Raw genomic sequence first — 19025 nt, 5'->3', positions numbered from 1 at the left:
ACACTTGTGTGAGACTGACCAAATAAGCAGCTCAGTTATTCCAGCTTTGAGGGGGAAGGTTGGATGAGGGCTGGGAAGTAGGAATGGGAGAGAAAGTGAGGATGGGGGCACGGGGAGACAAACCCAAAGTTAAACCTATGCACAGAAGTGGCATCGATTTGCATCGATTTGGGCCTGGGGCAGATGTAAAACTTGTGGCAAAACAGCATCCTGAAAACCTGGGGAAAGCAAGAGGAGGGAGTGAATTGACTTCTGAACATCAGAAAAATCAGGCATAATCCCAACGAAGCCACGAAGCAGTCTGGCAGTGATTGCGAGGCTAACTACCCATGCATAAAAGGCCTAGGTCTTCCTGATGCAAAACCTTCTCTATTCAGTGGGGCACACTGGTTCTCTTATCTAAAAGAAGCATGTATTTAATATTCCACTCATGTCCCATTTTCTGATCAGACCATTCTTCTTATATGTGAAAACTGTCCGAAGTCATTTCTTGTGATCCTCAAACACATTCAGTCCAACTGAAACTCACAAGGGTTTGCTCCTTTCCTGCTGGCTGTTTGATAGACAGCCCTGAATTCTTTATATCGTGGGGCACAGCCCAGCCAAGCTTCACCAAAGTGCTCGTTGCCAGTGAAGAGGAAGTCCCCGGCCCCTTTCTTGATTTTGCACTGCAGGAGAGTCTTGATGGGCCCTCGCCACTCACCGGTTGATTTATCTTCCTGAAAGATCTGGTTTTTCTGCCTGTAGACCTGCAGCACACCAACTTCAACCTGGGACATGTGATTCTCCAAATCATGGCTGATGTTTTGGATTGAGCCTCTAACCACTAGATATAAACACAAGAAAGAGAAAAGAATGCTTAAAAGAGAGACGGTTCTTTCCTGTTATTGCTGCTTGCTGCCTCCTAGTGAGCTAACAGACCAATACCACATCTAGCACTATAAACAAGCTGTCACTGATAGCAGTTTTCCACGGTCTAAAGCAGCAATATCATCACAGCGCAAACACTGCAATCCTAAACAGAGTTACACCCTTCTAAACCCACTGATGTCAAAGGATTTAGAAAGGAATGACTCTGCTTTCTCTGACCTGGATAGCCCCAGTCTAAACCAATCTCATCAGATCTCAGAAGCTAAACAGGGTCAGCCCCGGTTAGAATTTGGATGGGCGACTTCCAAGCACTACCAGGGTCGTGACACAGAAGCAGGCAATGGGAAAACATCTCCAAAGATCTCTTGCCTTGAAAACCCCATGGGGCCGCCATAAGTCAGCTGTGACTTAACGGCACACACACACACACACATACACACACACCTCTGCTTAGGATTGCACCATAAGAGGCAGATGGCTCACTTACTGCCTTATAATCATTGGAACGCAGGGAGGTCTGTGAACAGAGGTGTGTCAGACTACCATGGCAGTCTTTGCTATGAGAGGCGTTGACACTTTCTGTTCCCTGAATTGAAGGCCAGCTCTAGCCACTTGCCAGGCAAGAACAGCTCACTACATTTGGGAAGACCCAAACTATTTGATGGCGCATCACTGTGACAAACTCTGAGAAACCTACCATCAAACTCTGAGACCTACCATCAATCTCTAGCTTCTTTCGTAATACCGATCATTAGGCCCAACCAAAATGACACAACACAGAGGGCAGGCTTATTTTTTACTATCATAGCCTGAAAGACCTCTCTCCCTTCCCTCCCCCATTTTTGTTGTTGTTGTGTTTTAGCATCCAGCCTGATGCTGAGTTCTGGATAACTGGGAAAGCCTACATGCTGTGCTGTGCTGTGTTGTTTTGGTTGGACCTTAATCAAAGATATTATGTGGCTTTTGTTTTTGGATTTTGCTATGGATAAAAATGGTTCTACTGAGTATGGTGATTATTTTGCACTAATAGAATATAGTAAGATGGTAAAAGCAGCAGCAGCAGAAGAGTAGGTTTTTATACCCTGCTTTTCTCTACCTTAAGGAGTCTCAAAGTGGCTTACAATCACCTACCCTATGCCCCCCCCCAACAGGCACCTTGTGACGTAGGTGGGGCTGAGAGAGTTCGGACTAGCCCAAGGTCACCCAGCAGGCTTCAGGTGGAGGAGTGGGGAATCAAACATGGTTTTCCACATTAGAGTCCGCTGCTCTTAACCACTTCACCATGCTCTCTTAAGAGATCCATGATTGCCTCTCCCTTGTTTTGTTTTTTAAGCTAATAGCAACTACAAAGGTGGATGGTGGCGACAGGGAAGAATTTGACCAGAGTCACAGCACATGGATTCTACGGTGACCATGTGTTTATCCTCCTGTGTTGCTTTCCTGATTTAAATGACACATACCTATCCCTCTCAGGCTATTTGTTCCGCAGATAAATTCTTAAGTATGTCCTTTAAAATCCATATCGCTCATACGCACAAAGCTAGTTCACGCATGCAGTTTCGTCACTGCAACATCAAGTAATGGCTCACATGTGTGAATGAGCCATTACATACACAACCCCAGAGATCCAGACTTTTACATCATCTCACAAAGTGCTTTTGGGTGGAGTAAAATCACACATTTTTCTGCCAGTCATGTGGACAACGCTGAAATAATGTGCATTAACAAGGGTAATCCTCTGGAATTTGTACACGCATGTATGAACCACCCCACTGTGTAAACTTCTTTTGAGACCATCAAAAAGCCAATTCATATGACTATTCTGGATTTTCAGTCCCTTTCTTGTCAACTCCCATTGAATGTGAGCATCAGAGCACTCCATCATAGAAGCCTAACTCCAATGGAGTGTACCAAAATGCTATGTGCAGTGATGTGCTCAATCATAACCTCAGGTCCACATAGCTGCAGGGCTGCCTCCCAGCACTGTGTACCGGTTGTGCAGTGGAAGCAACACCATTTGCGAGTGACATTTGATGGCTCCGCGGACGCGTTGCCCTGTTTTCTACACCAAGTGAACAGTTTACATGAGAGAACAAGGGCATACCTTTCCCACGGAAGACAGCCACGTAAGGTTAGTTTCCTCAGTTTTGGCTGGAAAGGCTGCAGAATGGATGGTTCTCTAGTTTGATACCCAGGCCTGCTCCATACGGTCGCTTAATGAATTCATGTGAGCTTTAGGGAGACGTTTCGAGGATCCATTTCAAGGGGAGAAGGCCAAAGCGGCCCTCCTACAACTTCGTCAAGGATCCTCCTCAGTCCGAGAGTTTGCGGATGAGTTCCAAAGACTCGCTAACAAAATAGTAGATTGGACTGAAGCTACCCGGGTGCATTACTTCCGAGCAGCGTTGCATCCTGAGATTCTAAACTGGGCATACATGCAGCGAGACCCAGCCACTTTGGAAGAGTGGATTTTGCTGGAGGAAGTGGAAAGCCGCCACCAGTTTATTTTCCTTGCCCGACGACAGCCCAGGGAGGGGGGAAGCCAGAGAAACCCTCCCAAATCTGCTGCTCCTCAGGCCCCGCGGGGGCCGGCTCTACCTCCGCAAGACCGAGCGCTGCGGTTTCTTTCTTTTTAATATTTTTTTTATTGTTTTCTAATTAGATCACATTAACATCAATCCTCCAATCAACAAAATCATACAACATAAACCATTTTCTCTAATCATTATAGTTCTTACTTATTGACTTCCCCTCTCCCTCCTCTATCTCTTTAGTGTCTCTATTTTCCCCTTTGCATTCAATTCTAATTCATTATGTGTCATTTATATATTTAATTACATATCTCATGGTCTTAAAAACTAAGTTTATCATTATTTCTACTTTAATCACTTGAATTAGCTCAAAACATAACCTTTGATACTTCCCAAATTAAATTCATTAATACAATATGTTGTCCAAGCCTCCCATTCTCCCACAAATTCCATATTTTCCTTCTGATTTACTAATGCTGTAAGTTTAGCCATTTCTGCTAGTTCCAACATTTTATTTATCCAGTCAGTCTTATCCGGCACCTCTGACAAGTTCCATTTTGCTGCATATACCAATCTTGTGGCTATGGTGGCATATATTAAAAAGGATCTCTGAGTCAATATTGATTCGGGTATAATACTTAACAATATCACTTCTGGAGTTTTAGGGATTTTTTTTTGTAAGATCAGTCTTAGTTCATTGTCGATCATATCCCAAACGTTCTTAGCTTTTTCACATAGCCACCAAACATGATGAAAGGAACCAACCTCGTCTTGACATTTCCAGCAGTTTGGTGACATTGTTTTATTCATTTTAGCCAACTTTTTTGGTGTTAAATACCACCTATAGATAATCTTGTAAATATTCTCTCTTAACGATAGTGAAAGTATATATTTCATGTCTCTTGACCAAAGTCTTTCCCATCTATTCAAAGGAATATTGTAACCCAATTCTGTGCCCAAGTTATCATCGTAGGTTTAATTTGATCTTGTTCTGTATATAATATCAACACCATCTTGTACATCTTTGAGATTAGATGGTCATTATTCTCCAATAACGTTCGTTGTAGAATTGATTTGTCTTTGGTGAAACCTATTTTCATATCGTGTTTATATACAGATTTTATCTGATGATATTGGAACCAGGTCAAATGTTCTTTTAAATCTTCCTGATCTTTTAGGGCACATTTATTATCTTCCCATAACAGAAGATCCTGGTAAGTTACAAATTGAGATGGTCTCAATGGTCGTAATGTTAACATTTCTTGTGTAGAGATCCATAAAAACGTTCTGATTTCTAAGAGATGTTTGTATCTTAACCAAGTTTTTATTAAAGAGGATTTCACAATATGATGTTGAAAAGCCGTATGATTTTTAAGTTTATCATACCATAAGTAACCATTCCACCCAAATCTATTATCAAAACCTTCTAAATCCAATAAACATATATTCTTTAATTGTATCTAGTCCTTTAGCCATACCAAAGCCGATGCTTCCGCATATAGTTTAAAATTAGGAAGAGCAAATCCTCCTCTTTCTTTAGAGTCAACCAAATATTTGTAGGCAATTCTGGATTTTTTCCCTTGCCAGACAAAGTTCAACAAGTCCTTCCTCCATACATCAAAATATTTTGTTTGTGTCACAATTGGTAAATTCTGAAATAGAAACAACAGTCTTGGTAAAATATTCATTTGTACTACTGAAATACGGCCGAAAAAGGAAATATTTTTATTGGACCACGATATCATGTCTTTTTAAATTAATTCCCATAGTTTAACATAATTGTTGATTATTAGATCTTTGCTTTTATTTGTAATCCAAATACCTAGATACTTTACTTTGTTTGTTTTCTCCCATCTTGATGTATTTATGAAGTTTTTTTGTTCTTCTATTGAGAGATTCTTGAACAATATGAGTTTTATCTTGATTAATTTTAAATCCCGAAACTTCACCATATTGCTTCAATACTTCCAATAAGTTGTTTATAGGTTGATTCGGGTCATTCAAAATAAGTAATAAGTCATCTGCAAAAGCTCTCATTTTAAATTCTTGTTTGTTTACTTTGAGACCGTGGATTACATCTGTATCACGTATCTTGCAGCATAAAGTTTCCAAAGTCAAAATAAAAAGCAAAGGAGAAAGCGGGCATCCTTGTCTAGTTCCTTTTTGTATTTCGCAATTATCTGATATAGATTCATTCACCAATATTTTAGCTCTTTGTATATTGTAGATTGCGTCAATCCCAGTCCAATTTTTACACCAAAATTCATTTTTTCCAAAACCTTTTTCATATATTCCCAAGAAATCATGTCAAAAGCCTTCTCAGCATCCAAAAAAATAAAAGCAGCTTTCTGTTGATTGTTTTGTTCATAATATTCCATTGCATCTAATAATATCCTCAGATTATCTTTTATCTGTCTTCCAGGAACAAAGCCCGCTTGATCTTCATGAATCAAAGTTGTAATAAATTGTTTTAGACGATTCGATAGTATAGAGGCATATATTTTGTAATCCACATTCAAAAGAGAGATTGGTCTACAGTTAATTACTCTTTCCGGATCTTTTCCAGCTTTATGGATTAGTGATATAAAAGCATGTGACCACGTCTCAGGAGATAATCCCGTGTCCAATATCGTATTGCATAGCTTCAAAAAGGGATTCTTCAAGTCATCTTTAAACGTCTTAAAAAACAGAGCTGTAATTCCATCTGGGCCGGGTGTTTTATCTATCTTCTGTTTAGATATTGCATCTTCAATTTCTGTTGTTGTAATTGGAGCATCCATAACTTTATGTTGTTCGGGAGTTAACTTGTTGATATTTACTGTTCTCAAATATTTATCCATTTTTTTCGGAAATAGAGTCTCTTTGATATAATCTAGTATAGAAGGATACAAATTCTTTCTGTACCGCTGTTGTAGTATAAACCGGTCCCCCCCCCGGGCCCTTTGTTTCACCCGCTCTGCATCTGCGTTTCTATAGAGTTCCACTGTGGAGCCTCTGGGGCCGCGGAACAATGCCTGAGAGCCAGGAGATCGCCCGGTCGTTTGCTAGTCAATTTCACAAGTATGTGTCTAATAGGTAATCGCTGGCAAACACCTCCTTATTGTGCAGGGAGTGACTGAACGGGGCGCTTGGGCCCCCACACCTTGGGAACCGTGGCTGTCAGTTGCTCATGGGGAGGAGGAAGCGAGGTGGGTGGCGCTGCTGGCTCAGCCGGATGTGGGGCTTCCTCCCCCCCATCGAAAGCGGCGGCAGTGGGGATCGGGTCTGAGAACGGGTTTGTACGGCCAAAGTGGGCAACAGATCTCATTGGGCAGGGGTGAAGAGTGATTCTGTGGGCCGATCAACCTTGGTGGGATATTGGGGAAGTCTGGACAAAGCGTCAGCCAGAAGGTTTTGCTTCCCTGGTACTTATTTTAGGATGAATCGAAACTGGGCAAAGAAGTCCGCCCAGCGTACGTGCTTCGCGGACAGCTTGAGCGCCCCTATTAGGGCCTCTAGGTTTTTGTGATCAGACCATACTTCAAAGGGCACCTTAGAGCCTTCTAAAAACTGCCTCCACACTGTCGGGGCATGCTTTACCGCAGCGGCTTCCTTTTCCCAAACAGCCCAATTGAGTTCAGATTGAGTGAACATTAGAAAAATAAGCGCACGGATGCAGGTGCCCATCCTCCCCCCGCTGAAGGATATTTTGAACATGCTAATTGTCCAGGTAAACTTCTGGCCAGCCAATTGAGGGACTCTATGCACCTCAGCCTTTTGTGTTCTGACTACTGTAATCAATCCTATTGTATGTCCCCTATAAAGACAACCAGTATTTCCCCCATCTGTATTCTGACCTTAAGTTTGTATAGACCTACTGAACCCGTTTGCTTTCTTAATAAAACTTTAAACTCTCCGCAACGTCTGGAGTGAAGTTTACTATTGCTGAAATGCAACGAGGTACTGAAGTCTGACAGGTAAAGAGTTTGGCCCCGCTGGCCATATTGATGTTTCTGAGGAGGAGGGGGGAGCTGATGTGGCCGGATGGGTACATTCTATTCAAACAACCTGGCCATGGCCGGTTAAAAATCTAGAGCGGGCCAAACGGCGTTACAAGGCTCAGGCTGACAAACATCGCTCCCCCAGTATGGAATGCAAAGTGGGGGATCTTGTCTATCTGTCCACCAAGAACCTACGGTCCACCCGCCCGTGTGATAAACTCAGTGCCAAATATGTGGGTCCGTTCCCCATTTCCCGGATTATTAATCCAGTGGCTGTGGAACTCTCCTTGCCCAAGTCCTTACGCAGAATTCATCCTGTGTTCCATGTCAGTCTTTTAAAACCGTATGTTCCTTCCCAAAAATGGCATCCTGAACCACAACCTGAAGTGCCTGAAATGGTGGGGGGGGGGAGGAGCATTTTGAAGTGACTAAAATACTGGATTCTCGCATTCGCTACGGTACCCTTCAGTACCTGGTCTGCTGGAAACATTTTGGTCCCGCCCAGGATGAATGGGTGCTCGCCTGTGATGTCTCCGCCCCCCGCTTAGTACGAGAATTCCATGCTGCCTACCCTCACAAACCCATGGTGGGAGGGTGAGGGGGGGTCTTTAGGGGGGCAGAATGTCAGGAACAGGCCATGGGGATGGTATGCGGTAGTCTGATTGTGCTGCTTCCAGGTGCTGTTGTGCTATTCTGTCCAAGGCCAGTCTATGCCCCGTGTTTAGTCTTCATAGGTTCCCATACTGTGGGAATCGCCAAGTACTCCTTCCTGCCTCTGGGTGGGGGATTGCCTGGGTTACCAGTTATCTCCTTTTGCTCTTCCATATATGCTGTGTACCTTGCCTTTGCCCCTTACTAGTGTCCTTTTGAACATGGCTTCTGAAACCAGTCGATCCTAACCAATAAAACTGCTTTCGTGGACTTGCTGGCTGCTGGAATCTGTTTATGGGTTTGCCGCAGGGCTAGAGCTTACACACTGATCCACATGACAGTTCTTCTCCTCTGACCAGTATCTATAGGATATTCCTTTCCGTAGTGCTGCCAAATCTACAGATTTTCCAGTAGCTATTCCTATTCTATGGAATAGTTTTCCTAAAGCTGTTAGGAAGGATTCCCCATTGCAGGCAGCATAACTCTGTCCCTCTGGCTTTCTGCACCAATGCCTAGTTCATGATAGCTAGATTTTATTTGTTCTAATGGATTTTTAATTGCACTTTTTATTATAATTGTAACCTGCCCTGAGTTCTGTTCTGGAGAATGCCTGGTTTTCAAATATTATAAACAAACAAACAAACAAACATATAGGACCAATGGAGCAACATTTAGATGACCACAAACATCAGACATATTAACCACTAGCTGACAACTTCTCTCCAACTCAGAAAATAAGCCTATGAATAAATAAACTGGCCCTAATTCTCAGCAGGAAGTGAAACTGGAGACGCTGCTCTTGCAAGGAAAAAGTTCCACTTGCAGCCAAAATGCTCCCCAATCAAATAATAAATTACGGAATTTGTTTACAAAACAAGGCATCGTTTAAGTGTTTCCCTTTGGGGATAATTACCTTACATCACCCATGTCATGCCCACAAAGAGTTTATGTAGGAAGATCTCAGAGACTTCCTCAGCTAATCCAATTTCCCAGAGACGCTAGCTTTTTAGCATAACAGATGTCCTTTGCTCTGCCCCCCTTTCCGCTACCCTGCCATGGGCTTTGTGTGAGCATCTTTTCCTCAGATGCGGTCAAGTCTATTGACAAGCTGTAAGGCTCTTGTTCCGCCCGCTCAAAGTTGCCCCTCTGCAGCCCGTGGCCTCTTGGTGAGGACCTCTGTTTTAAGAGCCATAAAGGTCCAATTCACTTTGTATGTCATTTACACTTTCATTAGTACCTATTTTCTCTAATCCCCCCCACAAAAAATCCTTGATGATGGTGATTGGTGAACTCAGGACAGGGATGTCAAGCCATAAATAGACTCTGTTCAAAAGGCTATTTCTTCTGGTCTGTTGGTGCTTCAACTATAAATGCCCCCCATTGTGTATCCTTCACTGCCGCATCTGTCAGTAGTGGTGTGCGTCCTGCCGGCCCAGGAAGAAGAAGCGTGCCTTCCTGGAGACCCAAAAACTTCATCAAGTAAAAACAATGGGGCAAATTACCTCAGTGAGCAAACCAAGAAGAAAAGGACCAACCCCGCTTTAAAAATGAACATATGAAAATGGCCCAACAGATGGGCTGGGAGAATTGCTGAAACAAAACAAGAGTGGACCTGATCAGTTCCTGGATAGATCTATTTATTTATTTTGATCTTTATCCCACCTTCAATCCCCGGTCATTTCTCCAAGTGCCTTGAAATAGCTTGGAGCTTTTCCAAGAAAGAACAGGGATACAACAGTTTTAAAAAAATTCATATAAAGTAATTAAGCCCAAAACTATAGGTGGAGAAATAAGGGAAATTATGCACAAGTCTTTGGGTTGGATCTCACCAATCATTTCCATGTAAGCAGAAGGGGGCAATTTCCCCTTTTATTGCCCTTAAAATAACATATGACATAGGTGCTCCAAAAAAGTCTGTGCCAAAGCCTAAACTGTGCACTTCTTTCTCCCCCAAAAAGAGGTTGAGTGTACTCTTTAGCCCCCCTGCACATGTGACGTGAGCAGCTGCCTGAAATACATAACATATCATTACTGTACACCTACAGTGCATGATATTGGATGTACATGTACTTCCTCTATGATGGGAACAGGATCTTTAGCCTTTGTAAGCATCTGAACAGGGCCTGGGTCCTATACTTGTTTGCTTAAGATAAGATATATTTTGGAACCAAAAAGGAGCCTGTTACAATATGCTAATGACTTACCCCACTTTAACAATCCATTAACAAGAAGAGTGGCAATGCGTCAAATTTATCACAAAATAACTTATCCTGCAAATCTACTTACCAAAATCACTGCTGCAAATAGCCATGAGAAGTTCCATATTGTCGCAAGGGCGGCACATTGCTGGAAAATAGAAACAGCCAATAGAAAACTGAAGGGTCTTTGCTAGCAGGCATTTGAGTATGTGTGTGAAGGACACCAAGCCTAGTTCCATATATGAAGATGGACAGCTTAGTGGCACAGCCTGCTTTCTGATTACTGCCATGTTTTTCATTTGCAAAGTGCTACGCAGTCCTAGTTCATGGACCTTCACAAATGATCTGCAGGATATTTGAATCCTTTCATAGTGTACACTAATATTTACTTCAGCTGAACAAAGACAACCATTTATAAACTCATTTTCCTCAGTGTGTAGGCTTGCCATTTGGCCACCTGTGGAGGACAAATACAGTCCTCAGCTCCAATCCCTTGCCTTTGAGAAACTGAGGAACAGGAGAAAAAATTGCTGGAAAAATGGTCTCCACAGTGATGCTCTAGGGATTTCCCAATGTCTCTATGTTGTTTACCATAGAATTTAGGGGAAATTTCTAGGGTGTTGCTCAGAAGTGACATCACATCCTCCATAGGTACCACCTTCAAAATCACCCAGCATTTGCCAAGGCAGTGCTGACCAGTGGCGGACTTACATTTTGGGGGGCCTGAAGTTGAAACTGTTATGGGGGCCCCTTCGCAACCAGCAACAATAGGGCAACATCCAACAAGGTCCAAAGGGCATTGCTGCCCTTGCAAGGACCTTGAGGCCCAAATGCTGAAGAACAGGATGGTGGGGTGGAGTCCTTGAAAATGGGCTATACAGTGATGAAATAAAACCACAGAACTATTAAGCCGCGCACCAACAAAGGATTTGAGGATCCCGCTTCCAAAATGTAGGCTGTGAATAGATTCTGGCGAGCTCAGTGAGCCCTTACAGCTGGGGGTTCGAGTGCTGCAAACCCCCGAGAAAATTTTGAAATTTGACCAATTACAGGGACATTTTCAGACCATATGAAATGAGTATTAGAGCATATTCTAAAGTCAATATTAAGTACTTCCACCCATTGGCTTATGATTCTATCACTAAAAAACTCCATCGATTTTGTTGAGAAATTAACTCATTAAAAAAAAGTTGCTTCTGGGGGCTCCTCCAGGATTAGGGGCCCTGAAGCTAAAGCTTCATTAGTTTCACAGTAGATCCGCCTCTGGTGCTAACAATGCTAACAGTGTGCCACATAGCCACCTGGGTTAGTATCCACTCATCATTAGATATTTCACTATTGTAATAATTTGCAATGGGTCAACATCTCCTCATGGGGAAATCTAGTTGCAAATGATTGCTATAGTGCAACAATAGTGCAATATTCAATGATGTGCAGATGCAGCCCTGTTATGCCAGTCCTCCTCAGCACCCTGTCAAGTGGTTTGGAGAAATGTTTCAACTGATTTCTTACCAGGTGAATATATGTGGTAAATGATCATCTCCAGTGCCTGCTGCAATTTCTTTTGTTCTCAAGGACTGCGGACTTAGGTGGGGAAACATTGGTGTTTTTTTTAAAAAGCTCCACATAATTTTAGTAAGACTACTGTAACTTTAAGAGAAGCAAACCCTATGGGCATGATTTTCTTCCACCCCTGAATGTGGTCAGTCTAGATCAAAGGTGGCCAATCTGTGACATGAGTGCCACCCACGGCACATGCAGCGGGGCTCAGTGGCACACTGTCAGACAAGCTTATGATACAGGGTGGGGGTCAGCAACTGGAGGCATCTGGGCCAAATCTTGCCCACTGAGAGATGCTGCTTTAACTGGCTACACCCAAAATGGAAGACAACAGAGTTATCGACAAAATGAACATACTGGCAGTCCACATTTGGGGTAGGAGCTGAAAGGTTGATCCCCCCACCCCTTTCACATTGGTTCTTGTAGGTTATCCGGGCTGTGTGACCGTGGTCTTGGTATTTTCTTTCCTGACGTTTCGCCAGCAGCTGTGGCAGGCATCTTCAGAGGAGTAACACTGTGTTACTCCTCTGAAGATGCCTGCCACAGCTGCTGCCGAAACGTCAGGAAAGAAAATACCAAGACCACGGTCACACAGCCCGGATAACCTACAAGAACCAATGAACTCTGACCGTGAAAGCCTTCGACAATATCCTTTCACATTCTTCTCAAAATGGCCATTCATGAAGGGGTCATAAAGTAAGACTTGTTCTCCTTCTTGATCTCCAGTTCAGTAGACCAGAAGCAAGTGAGTTTTTAAATAAAGATGTTTCATATTAGGTATTTGCTAGCTTTATCTGTCAGTTGTATTGTTTCATATTTTTTGTAAGCCACTCAAACACCTCATTCAGAAAATGAGACAGAAATTTCAGCAAACGGTAACCACTGGGAACAGAGGGTTGAATAGTGTTAGAGTGAGCTTTAGAGTGGCACTAACACTTTGGAGTTAACTTGCAAGTACTGTTTTAAAAGGTTGGCCACAGTTCACGTGGGTGGTAATGATCCATGTAATACAGCCAACACCCTGACTTAGATGGCCCAGGCTAGCCCAATTTCATCAGATCTCAGAAGCTAAGCAGGGACGGCCCTGGTAAGTATTTGGATGGGAGATCACCAGTGAATTCCAGGGTTGCAATAGCAAACCACTTCTGTAAGTCTCTTGCCTTGAAAACCCCATAAAGGGTCGTCATCACATGTCAGCTGTGACTTGATGGTACTTTACAAATGCAGCCGATAATGCTCCCAAGAACCCACATGTAAAAAGCAATACAACTGCTGCTCAGACTGGCACTGGGAAGCAAGGCTGGCAAAACTGATAGGAAGAGGGCATTTTCAGTGGTGGTGGAATTAATTTCCTTTGATGGTTCACTTACAGTTTCTTTAAAAACGGCAAATGCCTTTCCAAGTTGGGGGGCTGTTTTTGATCATTGCTTTTATGATTTTAATTTTTTTTTTCTTATTTCATTGTTTTAATGTGTGTTTTAAAACTTTAAAAAATTAGGCTTTTAACTATAAAGTGCTTTGATTGACCACCCGAGGGCCTGAAAGTCAGGATACAAATGGGAAAAAATAAATAAAACAAACCTAGCCATTTTTTAGCCTTACCTTCCACAAGGGCCATTTTCTGGAAGTCCGGGCCTGTTGTGCTCTGGTTGCTAAGCAACTCATACTGGAAACTGGCTGTCCTGCGGCTGATGTCCCTCTGAGGACTGGCCTGCAGGAAAAGGGCCACCCGTTGAAGTGTGTGGGTGCTGAAGCAGGACACCTGGCGCAGGCGGGGCTCCTCAGCCTCGCTTACTAGCAAATGAAGCTGCCCATCGCACTCCACATAGATGTTGGCTCCTTGAAAGCTGCTGGAGGGCTTGATGCAGACAGCGGTGTGCCGGGCACTTGACAAGTTGGGCTCCAAGATGACGCGGAGGGCTCGGGCCGGGTACATCCATTCAAGGGAGCCCTCCGTACAGCGGAGGTGAACCTGCTCCACTGCACGTGAGTGGGGTTCCCAACTCAAGCCACTGGAAAACAATGGAGCGGGTGACGAAGAGAATGCAAGGGGTAGACAGGGGATGACAGTCTTAGGACTTCTCATCAGGTTAACCAAGTCCAGGGCTCTATGAACTGTAGAAACAGATAAATTCACTCAGATGTGGGGTGGGGGTGTGTTCCCCTATCTACTGCAGTGATAGGAGAAACAACAGTGGGGAATTTTCCTTCTGTGCCACTTTAAAGAGGTATAGGCCCCCACTTAGGGCCAAGGTAGATGTGACTCACAAAATGGCTGCATCCATACAATACTGGACATTTGCACTTTGGATCTTATCTGGATCCATGGGAAATCTGGCCATATCCTTACAGTATAGATCTAGCAACCCTAATTCACTCCAATCCACACAATTCATACGGCAGCTGTGAACACAAACACACACACATCTCCACACCTTATCACGAACTGTTTTTGAAACTTCCCTCTGAAAAATACTTGTCATGCAGTCTTGGGAAAGGCAGGGTGGGGGCAGCGGCAAAGCTATTTACAAAACAAAAGTCCAAAGCTGTATTGCTGTGCTAAATAGTTCCCTGCACTGTGGTCTTTGCTGTAGCAGAGATCCATTTTTAATACGCTGTCAATGACTGGAGTTTTAAGTGATTGCAGAGGGAATGTCATAGGGGGAAATGTCATAGGGTGAATGTCATAGGGAGGGGATGTGGCTCAGTGGTAGAGCATCTGCTTGGCATGCAGAAGGTCCCAGGTTCAATCCCCGGCATCTCCAGTTAAAGGGACTAGGCAAGTAGGTGATGTGAAAGGCCTCTGCTTGAGACCCTGGAGAGCCGCTGCTGGTCTGAGTAGACAACACTGACTTTGATGGACCAAGGGTCTGATTCAGTATAAGGCAGCTTCATGTGTTCATGTGTTCAATATCTTATATTATCTGTCAGCCTGTCTAGGACAATCTGTGTGAGTAAACAGGCTTAGGAATCAGATGTGTAAACCTATGCCAAGTGTGATTGTGACTCTCTTGACTGGATCCAGCATCCAAGGCCACACATGCAGTCTTGGACATCAGACCACCTTGGGACCTCCCTGATGGGTCAGTTGAGCTTCCAGCAAAGAAGCTCCTGTTAGGAGAGGACCCTCAGCTTACGCTCCAAACTGCCAAGTTCTGTGCTGTTGCTATCAAAATACGCAGAGCTTTATTAGAGAATGACTGTTAGCATATTTTACAATTTTATCAATTTTGATATGATAATTTTAACCAGGGGTTGCTTTTATTGACCTTACACCTTTGTATGTACGGGCAGTCTGTGATTCTGCGGTGCAAAACTATTGTGTCTGGAAATTTTGATGTGTTGGCAGGCACGTGTTTGGTCAGTCGGCCGTATTAATAGACTTGACACCTTGAGACCTGAAACGCTTGGGAGAAAGGCAGCTATATAAATATTTTAAGTAAGGACATTTGGTGGGAGTGCTGTGTGCGGCACCAAATGGATGGCCAGGAACAACCAGCTGAGCCAACCAGCTGCCCAGTAAAGGGACTGAATCAAAGCTAACCAAGACTGATGGTATGTTTATCTAGGTATGCATATATCTTTGGGACGGCAGACACAGGAAGAGATTTGGCTGATGTTACAATTAATTCTGTTTAATTTTGGTTAGATTTGATCCCACCCTTCCTCCCAGAAGCTCAGGATAACATATAAGTGGTTCATTTCATCCTCACAAAACCCCCGTGAGGTAGGGTTATGTTGGCCCAATGTTGCCCAGTGGGCTTATTGCGGAGTGGGAGCTTGGGTCCTAGGTGTTCCCAGTCCTAGTCTACCACTCCATCGACTACACTAGTAATCCCCAACATGGTGCCTGTGGGCACCATGGTGCCTGCTGATGTGTTTTCATGTGCCCCACTTCCTTCTTTCCCAAAACATATTTCCTCGTCCTCAAAGCAAAACAGATAATCCTGGCTTTCCTCCATCTCTCTGGAGCAGTAGGTGCTTCAGAACAGTTCAGAAGGCATGGCCTTTCTGTCTGCAGGGAACCTCCATACAGAAACAGCTGTTTTTCATCACAGGAGGATGCTTGGCTTGGAACTTCCTGATATATGGTGATTGGACCCCCTGTGGCAGCCATTCGGTGGTGGCACCCACTCAACATTCTCAAAATTCCAAAAGTGCCCGCAGGCTCAACAAGATTAGGGACCCTTGGACTACACCATATTGGCTATTTCCACATGGGTTATTTGTCCCAGGTTTGATGGTGTTAGGAAGTGGGTTTTTTCCTGTTTCCCCACAACATTGTGGTGCATTCATGGTGGTGTGGTTAAGAGCGGCAGATCTAATCTTGAGAACTGGGTTCGATTCCCCACTCCTCCGCATGAAGCCTGCCGGGTGACCTTGGGCCAGTCAGAGTTCTCTCAGAACTCTCTCAGCCCCACCTACCACACAAGGTGCCTGTGGTGGGGAAAGGAAGGGAATCTGATTGTAAGCCGCTTTGAGACTCCTTAAGGTAGTGAAAAATGGGGTAAAAACCTACTCTTCTTCTTCTCTTGGGGTTTCCCAAGTTGTTTTCTAATCTTTACCAATCTCCCTGGTTTTTTTCTCCTGCTTTTTTTCAAAGTTTTGGGAAAGATTACAGCAAAGCCACAGATGGCTGCCTTGTGGGTAGGAAAATTCAGATTTTCTCAGTCCTGCCTACATGGCAGCCATTTCCCCTGCCCCTGCCCTCATGGCGACCATTTCTTCCCGCTGTCACCAGCAGGCATTTTGTTTTTTAAAATAAGCAATCTAATATTGTTATATTTTTATAGCAATATGTTTATTGGGTTCTCTCATTTCCCAGCTCTCAGTTTTTAAAAAAATCTCTAGCCCCTTTCATTGCAACGTTATAAGGGGAAATGTATATTTCTACAACTAAAGGGGCTAGAGAGTTCTCTTTTTTTAAAAAAAGGAAACTGGGAATTCATACAATCTGGAGACTGTTATTGTGTTATGATATAATGATTTTCAATTACTGATTAAAAAAGTGAAAAACACCATTGGCTGTCAAGCATGGTTTTCGAATATCTAATATTTAAAGCCAACATCAAATATGACAATACATTTTATTTGCTAGTTCCTTGGCATGTACATGTTAAAGACCTGAACATGTCCACTTTTATTTAATCAATTCATGTACTCATCATCTAGTTTAAATATATTTTAGTACTTCTAAGTACTCAGTTCAGTTAAACTAAGAACTAATCATAATTAGTATTTTAAGAATATGTGTGTGTGTAAGTGCCGTAAAGTCGCTTCCGACTCATGGCGATCCTATGAATCAATGTCCTCTAAAATGTCCTATCTTTAATTACTTTAATTATTTTACTTTAATTACTGCACAATTACTTTAATTACTGAACAAATTTAGGACGTGATCCTAACAAAATTATGCCCTTTTAATTGATTTCAGCGGGAGAATTAAAATCACTCATACTGAAATTTCATGAGATTTACAAGAGAAATTAGATCTATTCAATGTTATTCAGGTTTATTAAATGGGACTTACTCCCAAGAAAGTGTTTTTAGGATTAGTTTTTAAAGTTGGCAAGAGTTTCTCCTTAAATTTACCCATTCTCAGAAACCTAATTTTAAAACATACACAAATTCAGATTAGTACAATTCCGTTTCTAAAATCTGTGTTGAATTATAAATAATTCTGTCACTTTGTCAATGAGAATGCATAGAGCTGACCATTTGAATTCTAATTTGGAGGCCAAAAGACAGACAACCCAACACCATTTGTGTAAGCAGAGCCAACTTAAGTAGCAACAGAGGTGAAAATTCCTCTTTGACCCTATCTTTAGGGCTGTACCCACAGTTCCTTGGATATTGTGCAATCCTTAGTTGTAGCAATCATTCACAACATGAATTTCCCCCAGGACAAGGTAATCCAACAGGTGAATGATTGCTACGAAGTGCACTGATAGCCCAATATTTAACTATAAGGGGATCCCTGTTTCCCCCTTCCTTTCTTTGGGCCTTGATATGAAACACCAATGCCCTGCCTGCTTACCTGCCCTTCCAGCTGCAGTAGTCGGTAGAGCATGGCTGTAGCACCAGGCAGAGCTGCAGGAGAGAGAGCACACAGCGCCTGCTCCAGAGCTCCAGCCACAGGGACATAAGGCAGTTTTTGCAGCCTCTGCTACAGCCCAGCGCGAAAGGAAAGGCAGACTCCCTCCTGCGAGATGGGCTGGGCCCTTTGCAAAAAGGGGTGTGTGGAGACAGCAGGGGGAAAGGAGCCTGCTGTATGCAGCCGGGCCTCAATGGCTGGCCCTCCTACACCACCCCCCACCCCCGTGCAACACATTTTAAGGAGCATAATCTGCGGTTGAGTTGACAGATGTCCCTTATTTCCCCCCACCCAAAGTGCTCCTCATTATTACAGAGCTTCACAGCACAGTGTCAAGCATAATGTGACTGGCTGTTCTTTGTCTCAGAATACCCCCTTCCCGAAATGTGTATGGGAGACTGTAAACAGAAATCCTGTGGCACCTTGAAGAGCAACATTTTATTTCAGCAGGAGCTTTGGTGGCCTAAAGTTTTCTTCAGTTGCAGTGAGTGGACCCCCACTCAGGACCCCATGAAGAAGAGGGCTGTAGGCCACAGAAACTTTATTCTGGAATTCAAATTACTTTAGTCTTTAAGGTGCCACAAGAGTGCTGTTTATTTTTGCAGTAGCAGACTACCACGCAGTAGCAGATTAGTAGGCATACTCAAGATTATTAGATGTCTGATCCGTTCACATGGTTGAATAATTGCTGAGAATGGGGCGTGATTGTAAACACTTTCCCTGTAAAAAGCTACTGTGATATGAATGCGATCGTCCTTGCTTTATGTAGTAAGTTAAGCCCAGAGAGAATGACAACAGAACACCTCTGGTTGTCACTTATAGCTCCCAACTAAAACCAGTCCAACGTATTATTAAGGACCTACAACCAATGCTGGATTGTGACACTTCCCTTGCTGAAGCACTGGGGGGTTGTCCCTTTCTTGCTTACAGACAGCCGGCTAACCTAAAACAACTTCTCACCTATGATGATAAACTACTTAACAAGAACATGGACTCTGGCACCAAGGCCTGCAACAAACCAAGGTGCCAACTTTGCCCTCATATAGATTCTAGGAACACCATCTCTGGACCCACCAATGTCAGCCATACTATCTCAGGTTCATATTCCTGCTCATCTTCTAATGTGATTTATGCCATCACA

At 43.3% G+C, this 19025-nt stretch overlaps 1 protein-coding gene across 1 annotated transcript; it reads right to left on the bottom strand.

The window, feature by feature from the left end:
- Nucleotides 1-421: 421 nt before the first annotated feature.
- Nucleotides 422-17935, bottom strand: LOC130491119 (meteorin-like protein). Its single transcript, XM_056864836.1, has 4 exons — nucleotides 17828-17935; nucleotides 13393-13802; nucleotides 10319-10378; nucleotides 422-826 (listed from the first exon to the last, which is right to left on the bottom strand). The coding sequence occupies exons 1-4, from the start codon at nucleotides 17932-17934 to the stop codon at nucleotides 510-512; spliced, it is 894 nt and encodes a 297-aa protein (XP_056720814.1). The 5' UTR covers nucleotide 17935; the 3' UTR covers nucleotides 422-509.
- Between the last annotated feature and the right edge of the window lie 1090 nt (nucleotides 17936-19025).

This window comes from Euleptes europaea, chromosome 1 (genome assembly GCF_029931775.1).
Source record: "Euleptes europaea isolate rEulEur1 chromosome 1, rEulEur1.hap1, whole genome shotgun sequence".
Taxonomy (NCBI): Eukaryota; Metazoa; Chordata; class Lepidosauria; order Squamata; family Sphaerodactylidae; genus Euleptes; species Euleptes europaea.
This window is presented reverse-complemented; position numbering and strand designations above follow the sequence as displayed.

What these genes read in the sequence shown, in the direction of transcription:
- LOC130491119 (XM_056864836.1), bottom strand. Translation starts at nt 17,934, where the DNA reads ATGTCCCTGTGGCTGGAGCTCTGGAGCAGGCGCTGTGTGCTCTCTCTC. An exon ending in TACTGCAGCTGGAAGGGCAG is followed by an intron (nt 13,803 to 17,827) that starts GTAAGCAGGCAG and finishes ATTGTTTTCCAG; the next exon opens with TGGCTTGAGTTGGGAACCCC. An exon ending in GAAAATGGCCCTTGTGGAAG is followed by an intron (nt 10,379 to 13,392) that starts GTAAGGCTAAAA and finishes TCTATTTTCCAG; the next exon opens with CAATGTGCCGCCCTTGCGAC.